This window comes from Acomys russatus, unplaced genomic scaffold, assembly GCF_903995435.1.
Source record: "Acomys russatus unplaced genomic scaffold, mAcoRus1.1, whole genome shotgun sequence".
Taxonomy (NCBI): Eukaryota; Metazoa; Chordata; class Mammalia; order Rodentia; family Muridae; genus Acomys; species Acomys russatus.
The window spans coordinates 27,886-41,091 of NW_026131643.1; the positions used below are offsets into that span (position 1 = coordinate 27,886).

At 48.2% G+C, this 13,206-nt stretch overlaps 1 protein-coding gene and 1 long non-coding RNA gene across 3 annotated transcripts in view; both read left to right on the forward strand.

Moving 5' to 3' along the window:
* The window catches only part of LOC127186345 (phosphatidate phosphatase LPIN2), a 52,783-nt gene that overhangs the window by 10,793 nt on the left and 28,784 nt on the right, over nucleotides 1-13,206 (forward strand). The window contains exons 2-3 of the mRNA XM_051142757.1: nucleotides 5,657-5,857; nucleotides 10,269-10,364. Coding sequence (XP_050998714.1) covers nucleotides 5,657-5,857; nucleotides 10,269-10,364 — 297 coding nt within the window. The remainder of the gene's footprint in view (nucleotides 1-5,656; nucleotides 5,858-10,268; nucleotides 10,365-13,206) is intronic.
* On the forward strand, nucleotides 7,334-7,928 carry LOC127186346 (uncharacterized). 2 transcript variants are annotated; one of them, XR_007830384.1, is made up of 3 exons: nucleotides 7,334-7,512; nucleotides 7,615-7,690; nucleotides 7,893-7,928. It is a non-coding gene; the product is annotated as an uncharacterized LOC127186346 (long non-coding RNA). The 2 variants fall into 2 exon arrangements; XR_007830383.1 differs by having other exon boundaries at nucleotides 7,846-7,924.

The window sequence follows — 13,206 nt, forward strand, 5'->3', positions numbered from 1 at the left end:
AGAGTTTATTTGGGCTCCCAGTTCCGGGCCCATCGCGGCTGGGAGATGCCAACACACAAGCACAAAGCAGAGAGCGTAAACTGCAGCGAGCAAGCGAGCGAGGGTGGTGAGCTCACAGAGCTCTGTCCACAGAGCTGCTCACACACCGCCACCATGGGAGGCTCTGGGAGGCCGTGCCCATCCAGCTCCCCACACTCTGCTCACTAGGATTTGCACTCCTCTATTTAAAATATTTGATTAAAAGATCTGGCAGTGATCACTCTTGTATTTCCGGCGTGAAGAACTATTGAACCCATTGAGTTCTGTGTTGAAGGGCTGTTTGAACTCTAGTGTTTAAGTCACTGACAGACCGCTGATTGCTTCCGTTTCTAGGTTAGTAGTCAGTATCTCACTTTCTTGGGAGCGCCTCAGATTTAATCCGGCCCCGAGGCAGGAATCTAGACCCAAGCAGAAGCAGGAAGGTGTGCAGTGTAACTGTCTCTGCACTGTCTCTGCACTGTCTGTTTCGTCGTAAAAGTAAAAACAGACCTAAGTCGGTCTTGACATGAGTAAGGGTCACAGCCCAGAGTAATAATAAGAGGTCACTGCATAGAAAGCTCCCTGAGGTGCAGTTGTGTCATTGGAGGATAGCGGTATTTAGTGTGACTTCTTGTGTGCCATAAAAAAATAGAGTTGTTTGGGGAAGTAGTCTCTGTAGCTCTTAATTTTAGAGCTGAAGAGCTATGTAACATATTTAAGAAGACATTTAGGATGGCTACAATTTAAAAAATCATGGATGGTATCTGACCTAAATGAATGTGGATTAATCAAAAGACATTTATTTCTTACAATTCTGGTGGCTTGAAGTCTGAGGCGGCGGGAGGGAGAGAGAGAAGGGAGGAGAAAGTGTGGCTTGTAAATGCCTTGCTGTGTCCTCACATGGCAGAGTAAAGAGAATTCTGCCTCTTGTCTTTACATGTAAGGACACCAGTGAGGGCGGGGCACTCTGCTCACACTCATGACCTCATCTAACCCTGATCACCACAAATCTCCAGCTCCAAATACCTTCCTTGTAGAGGTTAGGGCTTCCGTGTACACATAAGCATCCACGTCATAAGTCTCCCAGTACGTGTGAAGGTTCAGTTTCTCGATCTTAAAGTACTAGAAGGCCAGGCATGGTGGTACACACCTTCGATCCCAGCACTCTGGAGGCAGAGGCAGGTGGGTGACTGTGAGTTTAAGGTGGTGTAGTGTGCATAGTGAGTTCCATCTAGGACAGCCCAGACCATACTGTGAAATACTGTCTCAAAATAAAGTCTAAGTTGGGTGAGTGAGCTCTGTGAAAGTCACTGCTGCTAGAGTCACTGTGTAGGCAGCAAGTTGTTCCTGGCCATTTCTGGGGTTTAGTACATGTTAAAGTCTGGGCTTCCATGTATTTCTGTTTTCATAGCCTACAAAATATAAACCCAATGGCTTCATATCTGCCAAGAGAAAACAAGCGTCTTGACAGCCTGTATTTTTCTACATTTAGCAACTAGCTTTTACACAATAGATTTTCATGTATAGCGGCATTCTCTTAACCACAGTAATTAAAATCGTCCTGAATAGATGTTGTTAGACTTAATTATGGATTGCAAGCTGTAAGCTTGTTGTTTATGGCTGAATGTAGATGCTTAAAAGTGGCCATTCTCAGTTTCTTTTTTAAAGGTCTACACTGTTAGGGTCTTTTACAAACTGTAACACTCCTTTTGGCGTCACCCTCGTTGGTCAGCGGTACAGCACCGCTGTGTGCTGCAACAGACCAAGCAGCGTGCTGTGACCGTGTGCGACCGGAGGACAGAGAGCATGCAGAGCGTGCTGGGGCGGAGAAACGTTTCCTGGCAAAAGGTGATGCACGGAGCTACCTCCAACTGAAAGTCACCTCAGTTCTAGTTTTGGAGACAATCTTAACGTAAAACTGTTGTAAGCCGTGACTTCAGACGTGGGGACAACAGCATATGTTTCCTTCCCTCTGACTGAGACCAGGGCTGTTCGATGCCAAAGTCAGACCCTTGCGGGGCAGAACAGTACATGAAAAGATGTTGAGCGTTGCTAGCTACTAAAGAGATGCAAAGCTTTGTATATTGCCATAGCTAAGTAAATAGTAACGCCATATTGTGTGAAGATGCCAGAGAATGTCACCTTGTGCACAGGCTGGTGGGAGTGTAGAGTGGGAGAGCAGTTATGGGAGCTGTGTGACTCCTGTAAACAGCTGCGCCTGCAGTTTGTTTGCATTCCGTGTACTTCTAATATATGAAAATCCACGTTCACACATCCTGTATGGGGCTTTGTCTGACCAGAGACTGCAGTTACTTGTCCTTTAACAAGTACAGAGGTTGTTTGTTTATTTTTGATGTAAGTCTATACCATGAAGTACTGTGTAACAATCAAATAGAATGCATTATTGATACGGCCATCTGGTTACATCACCAGGAAAATATGAGGGCAAGAAGGTGGCCCTGAAGGCCACATGCTTTACTGCGCTGTTTCTGTGACTTCCTTCCTGAAATGGCAGTCACTTCAGAAACAGCCTACTAACGGTTGCCCAGGACTGGGCAGGAGAAGTGCAAGAGAGATCTGTGTGTGGCTGTGTGGAGCAGCAGGGTCCTTGTGCTGATGGCCCACTCCATCCCAGGCCAGGTCTCTCTGTAGCCCTGGCTGTCTTGAACTCACTCTGTAGAGCAGGCTGGCTTCAAACTCAGAGCCTCCTGAGTGGTGGAATTAAGGGCGTGCACCACCACTGCCTGACATGCTCTGGTTCTTATCTGAGCCGCTGTTGACATCCTGGTTGTGATGTTTGCTGGTGCATCCCAAGTCCAGGATACTCGGGCGAGAGGACAGCCAGCCATGTTTTTTCTTAGAGCTCTGCAGATCTACACTGATCTCACAGTAGAAAGATTGGTTAATTTGTTATTTTGTGTCTTGGAGGTAAGAGTTCATGTATTCTAGGCTGTTCTTGAACTCCTGATCCAGAAATACTAATTTTAAAAATACAATGAGTGGGCTGGAGAGATGGCTCAGTGGTTAAGAGCGCCACCTGCTCTTCCAGGGGTCCTGAGTTCAATTCCCAGCAACCACATGGTGGCTCAAAAACCATCTATAATGTGATCTGATGCCCTCTTCTGCAGATAAAGCACTCATTCATATACAATAAATAAATAAATATTTTTAAAAAAATACAATGAGCCAGGCCTGGTGGCAGAGGCAAGTGGATCTGTGTGAGTCATCCTCATAGTGACAAATTCCAGGCCAACCAGGACTAATAGTGAGACCATCTAAGAGAAAGAAAGGAAGGGGGGTTGGGGGAGAGAGAGAGAGAGGGAGAGAGAGAGAGAGAGAGAGAGAGAGAGAGAGAGAGAGAGAGAGAGAGAGAGAGCGCGAGCGCGCGCTGGAGGTATGAGGTGGTTCCTGAGCACTCTCAGGGAGCTGTCCTCCTGGCTAGACACAGCGTGATGCCTCTTAGCTTGTTTATGCATCTAGCTTGCTGAGTGGTAGTTCATTTGATCGTTTATTCTTTCATTCAATAAGTAATTATCGTCAAAGATAGTGTCACACAGTTGTGTTGACTCTGTTTTTTAGCAATTAAACTTTATTATACAACCCAACTAGCTTATACAAGAAGGAAAGAGGTTAAAGGGACAAAAGAGTGAACCTTCCGGGACGGGTCCTTAGGTGTCTCTCTGGCCCGCGTGCTGGTCCAGCCGGTCCTCTGCTCCCAGCTGACTTTGTTGTTCTTTCTTCCCCAACTCCCTGAGTCACGTGGGAAGGACTGTCTTCTTCCCCCGGTGAGGGTCCATTAGAAAGACAGTAGTCCAGGTGGGGTTCCCAGGTCTGCTTCCTGAATTCCAGACCCAGGATGGCTCCACTCAGTCTGTCACAAGGTATTCATGGGGTGCCCCAAGGGTAAAGCCCGCCAAGATTGCTCCCACCTGTGACAAGGCTTATTCTTTCCCACACACTTGTAATACCGGCATTTGAGAGGCTAATAGTGGATGGTCCGAGTTCTAGGCCAACCAGGCCTACAAAGTGAGACCTTGGAGAGAGAGATTAGCGAGGTGTGGGTGCACAGCCTGTTTACCCGCCGTTCATGAGGCAGGCATGAGCAGCCTAGTCTACCTCTTGAGTTTCAGGCCAACCAGGACTACATAGTGAGACCCTGTTTCAAAAAAATAAAAATTTCAAAATTTAGATATTTGATATGTGCTTGATATTTGATATGGCCTTGCTGTCAAAGCCAAATCAACTATCCTAAAACCAAAGCTACCCATTTGTAATTGTTTCATAATTATAAAGGACTCCTCCTTAGGAGAGCATAGTAAATTTGATTGCTGGTGTACATTGCTCAAAGACAGCTCTTTGCTATGTGTAGTTTGAAACCTTGGTTACCTAAATACCCAGGGATATGACCAGAGGTACGTGCCTGAGGCTGCTCAGCAGCTAGGCCCTGCTTACAGTCGTCTCTTCGTCTCTGCGTAGACTGTTGAGTAGACTCTATGCTGCCCTAGGCCCTGCCCATCTCCGGAGGGTAGGCTGGCTTATGTACAGATGGAAACTGGCAGGGCCCCTCTATTCTCTCAGAGGCTCAGCACTTTGTCTCTGTTCCACCTAGGACTCACCTGACAACACAGAATGTCTCTCTAGAACTTGGCAGAGATGGAACTTTGAGTTTAGGGCAACCAAAGGTTGTTTAGAGATGCCACTGTGCGCACGGTTAATAGCTTATATGCGTTACTCCTGAAGTCCGGTAAACGCTGACTTCTGGACTAGCCTGGAACTGGAGGGATTCTCTGATCCAGCATCAAGGGGAAGCACTGTCCATGGATTTTGCTTTGACATAACCATAAGGTGTCTGCTAAGTGATGGAGTGTTCCACTGCTGCAACGGGGGCTGGCAGCTGCAGGACTCAGGGGTTTGTTTTGGTGTAGTTTGGGTTTTTCAGTGGAAGAATGGGGGTAGGAGGAAAAACCAGGTTGGGGTGTACCTCCCTCCTTTGAATTGCGGAGTTCTGGTGATCCTGACTTGAGTAGTGAGTTGAAGTTGTGGAACAAAACCCCCCTTTATGCTCTGAACATTGTGGGACACAAGCATGTGTCCCCCTGGATTATACTGAGGTGCTGAAGTAGTTTCCCTAGAACCTAATGAACACGTGCTGGGCCAGGAGCAGCTCACCAGTTTGTTAGATGCAGCATGTGTCTGAACTTTAATATTTCAACTGTCAGTTGTACCCCTTTCTTTGAGAAGGTGAACCTCTAGTTTCTCCTGGTGCTGATCCGCTGGACCTTTGCTGCTTGGCTGCTGTGCTCGGAGCGGATGCAGTAGGTCCCAGGCCACCTCGGCAGGAGGCAGCTGTGGGGATCAGGCTTCTGTAGTTGACACCCTGAGCTTTGGTGGAGGGAGATGGAGTCAGTGCAGGCTGTGACGACAGTCGGCCCCACCCTGGGGTGTGAGAGGAAGTGGGACATGCGCAGCCTCCCAGCCTGAGACGCTGTCCCTGTGCAGAGCCATGTGAGCATAGCGGCGGCAGCAGGAGAGGAATGGGTGCCCCGGAGCGCATGTTCAGTCAAAACTCTTTTTTGTTTTTTGATCATTGTTATTAGTTGTCAAATTCAGTGCTGACATCACATTTTTTTTCTTACAGTCTCAAACCATGAATTATGTGGGGCAGCTGGCCGGGCAGGTGCTCGTCACCGTAAAGGAGCTCTACAAGGGCATTAACCAGGCCACTTTGTCCGGGTGCATCGACGTTGTTGTGGTGCGGCAGCAGGATGGCACCTATCAGTGCTCACCTTTCCACGTGCGCTTTGGGAAGCTCGGAGTCCTGAGATCCAAGGAGAAAGTGGTATGTTGTACATACAGCCTGTGTTCACATGGAAATGGGGATCTGACGCCACCGCCGCCCCACCTGCCTGCTCTTACTCTGTTCCTCTATCTTAACTTGCGTGCTACTGAAGACAGTGGTAAGAAGCCAGATTTTAGGGACGGCTTTGGAAGTGGCTTCTAAACTCAAAGACATTACAGGAAGCTTCTCTAAACGAAAACGAAAATGAAATTATGAAGATAACCCTACATTGTTGAACCCCAAAACAAAACTGAAGATAGTTTACAAACGAGGAAGTTGGTCTTGTTTCGAAAAATAAGTGTTTCCTTTACTTAATACAGAACTTTACAAGAGTGTGGGGCCAGCAAGATGGCTCGGTGAGTAAGGCTGTCGCCATCAACCCTGATGACCCAAGCTTAAGGCCTGAGACCCACGTGCCACAGGAGAACACACTCAGAAGTTACCCGCTGGCCTCCACATGTGCCCTGTGGCTCGTGTGCATGCTTGGAAACCTTAACAAACAGAAGCTGTCTAGAAATAAAACAGTACAGCTGGAGGTGCTCGCATAGCGTGCACAAGGCCTACCTAAGCACTGGGGCGGCAGAGGCGGCAGGCCCAGGAGGTCAGGGCCATCCTCGGCCACAGCTTGAGACCTACGAGAACCTTTAGGCTTAGAGTTTTCAAAACCTATTTTACTTAGGGTTCTTAAATGTTTCTGCCTGCCTTCTACCCACTGGCCAGAGACAAAGGAGGAAGGAGGCTGGTAGGAGAAGGGCCGGTGGACCTGTTTAGAGTAGCTCCGTGGCCAGTTCCTCCCTGCGTTGTCAGGATACTCACAGTGCAGCAGCAAACACCACACAGCCACGTGAACCAGTCGTAGTGGGGCAGTATAGCAGAAATAGCAAGGCTCTTCCCAGTTGGCAGGCGTCAGTGGAAGCAGCCAGAATTAGCTGGAATACCACAAGAGTTCTCTGGTGCATCTCTCTCTCTCTGAAGTGAAGACCGTGGAAGACCAGTGAAGCACTGCACACGGCAATGCAAAAGTGTCGTCTCTGTCTTTGGGGTTCTGTTAATAATCTTTTTAAACATCGTGCACCCTCTCATGTGTCTGCCTTCAGCAGAACATCATATGCCCTCTCATAGGTCTGTTTTCCACTAACAAAGGTCATGAGACTTTCTTCAGTGGTGGACAAACACTCCCCCAGCTCATATTTGGGACCAAAAAAACCCCCAAAACTTTTACTACAAGAACCTGTTACAGATAGATAGATAGATAGATACATACATACATACATACATACATACATACAGTAACTGTTATACTGATTATGAATAAGTAGACTAAGCTCATGTAATCAAGTGTAGATTATATTTGTTTAAAAGAAATTAATTCTCCAATTGAATATTTGTATTTTTCCTCTTTTGCTTTTACTGGCAGGGGAGTGTTGTTTGGGTTTTTGTTTTGTTTTTTTAAACTATCTTTTCCTTCAAGTATTGGGCAATAGGAAAGTTTTTGAAGTGTGTGTGTGTTGAGTTTTAAAATGGATTTGGCAAATTTTTGCTCCCCTTCTTGCTGGCCCAGGTGGAGATGTGTGTGTGTAGCACTGACAGGTGTTATTGCTGGCCCAGGTGGAGGTGTGTGTGTGTAGCACTGACAGGTGTTATTGCTGGCCCAGGTGGAGGGGTGTGTGTAAGGCACTGACAGGTGTTACTGCTGGCCCAGGTGGAGGGGTGTGTGTGTGTGTGTGTAGCACTGACAGGTGTTACTGCTGGCCCAGGTGGAGGTGTGTGTGTGTAGCACTGACAGGTGTTATTGCTGGCCCAGGTGGAGGTGTGTGTGTGTAGCACTGACAGGTATTATTGCTGGCCCAGGTGGAGGGGTGTGTGTAAGGCACTGACAGGTGTTACTGCTGGCCCAGGTGGAGGGGTGTGTGTGTGTGTGTGTGTAGCACTGACAGGTGTTACTGCTGGCCCAGGTGGAGGTGTGTGTGTGTGTGTAGCACTGACAGGTGTTATTGCTGGCCCAGGTGGAGGTGTGTGTGTGAGGCACTGACAGGTGTTATTGCTGGCCCAGGTGGAGGTGTGTGTATGTAGCACTAACAGGTATTATTGAAGGGTGAGGCGTCTGCTGATCGTTGTTGGATACTCATTTCCCTCTACTTAAGTGCAGGGTTTTTTGAAAGTGAAAGAAAATGGTTTTCTCAAAACTGGACTTTTTTTTCTGTCTGAAAAAACATCTTTTTGGGGTGTTACAAAATCATTTTCCGCTGTATTTTCCAAAGTTGCCTTTGCTTGACCACCCTTCGGAAAGCAAAAGCAACTACAATCAGTTTCTACTCCAGGACAGTGTGGTCCAAGCATGGTTGGGGCCTTTGATACTACTATCCTTTCCATTTATTGTAGTGACACTGTTAGTGTTTTCAGAATGGAGTGGTTTCGAGGGGACTCAAGCCATGTGTGCCCTGAAGTTTCTGTCTGTAAAATTTCTTTGGGGTTCTTCCCAGCAGGTCCTCCCACCCCATCACACCCCACTGTTCCCTGGAGCCAGGTTTCTGATTGAAAGGTTGGCTCTGCCTTTGGCCTTTCAGATGGAGCTGCAGTAGATGTGTGCAAGCAGGAGTCCTCCCTCAGTGGTGAGGGCCCTGCCCGGTACGTTCTCTGCAGGCTTTGTAATCGGGGATTTGATTTCCTTGCCAGGCTACACAACCCTTAAATACCCAGTCAAAGTTAAATAAAGCCTTGTGAAAACCCTAGTACTTTTAGGAGCATAATACACAGGGCACAAGAAAAGAAAAAAAATTCTTCTTTCCTGTTTCCTTCCCTCGTATCCTAAAATCTCAAGAGGTATATTTGGGAAGAAATTTATCCTATGAGTCACCAAAACACAGCTTTCTTACGACGGTAACACTTAGCCATGTCCACCTCAAAACACACTGGTGGTTTACATTAGCCTCTTGTCTCAAGTCTTTTTGGATTAGGGTGCGCTATTCATCAGTTTGTAAACTACTAAATTTCCAGGTGTGGTGACACCTGAGAAACAGACCTGAAATCCTAACTCCCTTAAAGCTACTGCTTAGAGAGATGGACAGCTGCGCAGGATGAACAGTGTGTGACAGAACCCTGGTCCCCAGGATGAACAGTGTGTGACAGAACCCTGGTCCCCAGGATGAACAGTGTGTGACAGAACCCTGGTCCCCAGGATGAACAGTGTGTGACAGAACCCTGGTCCCCAGGATGAACAGTGTGTGACAGAACCCTGGTCCTCAGGATGAACAGTGTGTGACAGAACCCTGGTCCTCAGGACGAACAGTGTGTGACGGAACCCTGGTCCTCAGGATGAACAGTGTGTGACGGAACCCTGGTCCCCAGGATGAACAGTGTGTGACGGAACCCTGGTCCTCAGGATGAACAGTGTGTGACGGAACCCTGGTCCCCAGCATGGGTGATGAAAGTGGACAAGCTCATGACACCCAAGTCTGGGACACCCACTTCAGCCAGGGCTGGTTGAGGAAAATTTCTTGATGCTGCCAGGGTGTGGGTTTCCCACCTTAGAGCTCTGCCTCTGCTGAACAATTCAGCTTCTTGCTCGTGCCAGGCAGCCAGAGTGAACCTGAGTGTGGTTCCCAGAACCCATGTGTATGCTACACATGGCAGCATGTGCTTGCTGTGTCAACTCTGGGGAGACAGACAAACAACATTCCCTGGGGCTTTCTGCCCAGACAGCTACCCTAATAAGGCAATCCCCCAGTCCCAGTGACAGGCCTAGTCTCAGAAAGGTGAGCAGTGTCTAAGGACTTAAAACATAAGGTTGATTTCTGACTTCCATGCACACACGTGTATATATGCACACATATACAAAGATGCACATATATATATATATATATATACATACATGCACACACACACACATACATGCACAAGTTAGATGTGTTTATGGCCATATGCCCACCAGGCTTCATTCTATGGCCAGGCACCTGCAGAGTTGGCGGAATGCCAGTGAATGACAGCATCTGCTATTGCACAGTGACCCGGGTTAGAAACACTAGCAGGGGATATGCCCACAGCTCACACAGGGCTACTGAAACATTTGAGTGTCTGAGCTCCACAGGACAGCCCCAGCTTACAGAGTACAGAGATGTTCCTCCCATTTCACAGTATTTGGCAGGTTAGGCTGGGCATGGTGCTCAGCCCCATAACCACCACACTTGATAAATCAAGAGCAGCGTAGGCTACATAGCAGGACCTTGCCCCAGGTTCTCCCTTTTGTGTGTGGGTGTGAGTGTGGGTGTCTGTGGGGCTAATAACAGTGTTTCTCTGGGGCTATAGCTCTAGAAACCTAGTGCCAAGTTTGGACTGAGAACCCAGAGTTTAGGTTTAGGTCAGCCTAAATGAAACACTTCCTTTTGCTAAGCCCTGCTTGTCTCCTCCTCAGATTGATATAGAAATCAACGGCAGCGCAGTGGATCTTCATATGAAGCTGGGCGATAATGGAGAAGCCTTCTTTGTGGAGGAGACTGAAGAGGATTATGTAAGTCCCCAGAGTCCCTGTGCATGTTGTGTCGCGCTTCTAGAGCATGTCTCAGAACAACTGGCCTGCTGTGTCCATGACTGTGTCAGTGATTCCTACTGGTAAACCAGCTTTCACCATATGTTAAACTTAACTTCCCCAAAATAGCTCCCACAGCTCTCAGGGTGTGGAGAACATGCAGGGAGCCCTTGTAGGACCAAGGGACGCTCCTGCGTCATGTCCACCATAGCTTGTGACTTGACTTGAATTTAGTCATTCTGCCTTGAGGCATGTCTCTTTAGACTACATGTGAGTATGTGCATATGTGACCTTTACATTTAGAAGACATGTTTACAGGGCCAGAGAGTAGCTCATTGGGTGAAGCTCATTCTGCATAGGCCTGGGTAACCTCAGTTGGGTATCTAGAGCACAAAGTTGTCTGCTGATGCCAAACCGATGCCATGACACCACATACAACCCCTACACACACACACGCGCGCGCGCGCGCGCACACACACACACACACACACACCACCACCACCACCACCAACAACAACAACAACAATCAAGTTTTAAACAATGACTCCTTTGTTGGTTAGGAGTATTATACCCATGACCTTAAGAGCCATTAAATTGTGATGTCAAAAGATTTAAATGAAGTAGCCCCTGTGTTTTTATATGTTAGTGTACATTTCAGCACAATCTACACAAGTCCCTGGTCCTTGTGCTCAGGCATGTGTGACCTACTTGGAACAAGAACAAACAGTTTATACAGCCAATGTGGCCCTTAAAATCTGTAGAAGCATTATTACATCTTTTTCCATGTGAAGTCAAGTCTGAAGCACAAACAAGAAGCCTCACTTTGTCAAGACACAGGGGCCCTTTAGCTTTGAAGGTGAACTGCTAATTTGATGCTGTGAATTCACCAAGAAAACAGTGGCACCAAGAACGACCAGTTTTTGCTTGGAGAAGAGCGCCATGCAGCTGCTGCTCCGTGACCCCTCGCCCCACTCTTGTTCTCCTAGACAGACGCCGTGCTGGGGTGTCCCTACCTCATCTGCATTTGTATGGGCTGCACAGAATTGCTCCTCCCCAGAAACACAGCCAAAGAGCAGGGTGAAGCATACTTTATGTTAGCTGGCATGAGCATGAACTATTCTTGTCATCACACAGCCCTGTCACTGACTGTCATCATACAGCCCTGTCACTGACTGTCATCACACAGCCCTGTCACTGACTGTCATCATACAGCCCTGTCACTGACTGTCATCATACAGCCCTGTCACTGACTGTCATCACACAGCCCTGTCACTGACTGTCATCACACAGCTCTGTCACTGACTGTCATCACACAGCCCTGTCACTGACTGTCATCATACAGCCCTGTCACTGTCATCATACAGCCCTGTCACTGACTGTCATCATACAGCCCTGTCACTGACTGTCATCACACAGCCCTGTCACTGACTGTCACCATACAGCCCTGTCACTGACTGTCATCACACAGCCCTGTCACTGACTGTCATCATACAGCCCTGTCACTGTCATCACACAGCTCTGTCACTGACTGTCATCATACAGCCCTGTCACTGACTGTCATCACACAGCCCTGTCACTGACTGTCACCATACAGCCCTGTCACTGACTGTCATCATACAGCCCTGTCACTGACTGTCATCACACAGCCCTGTCACTGACTGTCATCATACAGCCCTGTCACTGTCATCACACAGCTCTGTCACTGACTGTCATCATACAGCCCTGTCACTGACTGTCATCACACAGCCCTGTCACTGACTGTCATCACACAGCCCTGTCACTGACTGTCACCATACAGCCCTGTCACTGACTGTCATCATACAGCCCTGTCACTGACTGTCATCATACAGCCCTGTCACTGACTGTCATCACACAGCCCTGTCACTGACTGTCATCATACAGCCCTGTCACTGACTGTCATCACACAGCTCTGTCACTGACTGTCATCATACAGCCCTGTCACTGTCATCATACAGCCCTGTCACTGACTGTCATCACACAGCCCTGTCACTGACTGTCATCACACAGCTCTGTCACTGTCATCACACAGCTCTGTCACTGACTGACTGTCATCACACAGCCCTGTCACTGACTGTCACCAAACAGCCCTGTCACTGACTGTCATCACACAGCCCTGTCACTGACTGTCATCATACAGCCCTGTCACTGACTGTCATCATACAGCCCTGTCACTGACTGTCATCATACAGCCCTGTCACTGACTGTCATCACACAGCCCTGTCACTGACTGTCATCATACAGCCCTGTCACTGTCATCATACAGCCCTGTCACTGACTGTCATCATACAGCCCTGTCACTGACTGTCATCACACAGCCCTGTCACTGACTGTCATCATACAGCCCTGTCACTGTCATCATACAGCCCTGTCACTGACTGTCATCACACAGCCCTGTCACTGACTGTCATCATACAGCCCTGTCACTGACTGTCATCATACAGCCCTGTCACTGACTGTCATCACACAGCCCTGTCACTGACTGTCATCATACAGCCCTGTCACTGTCATCATACAGCCCTGTCACTGACTGTCATCACACAGCCCTGTCACTGACTGTCATCACACAGCCCTGTCACTGACTGTCATCACACAGCCCTGTCACTGACTGTCATCATACAGCCCTGTCACTGTCATCATACAGCCCTGTCACTGACTGTCATCATATAGCCCTGTCACTGACTGTCATCATACAGCCCTGTCACTGACTGTCACCATACAGCCCTGTCACTGACTGTCATCACACAGCCCGGTCACTGACTGTCATCATACAGCTCTGTCACTGACTGTCATCACACAGCCCTGT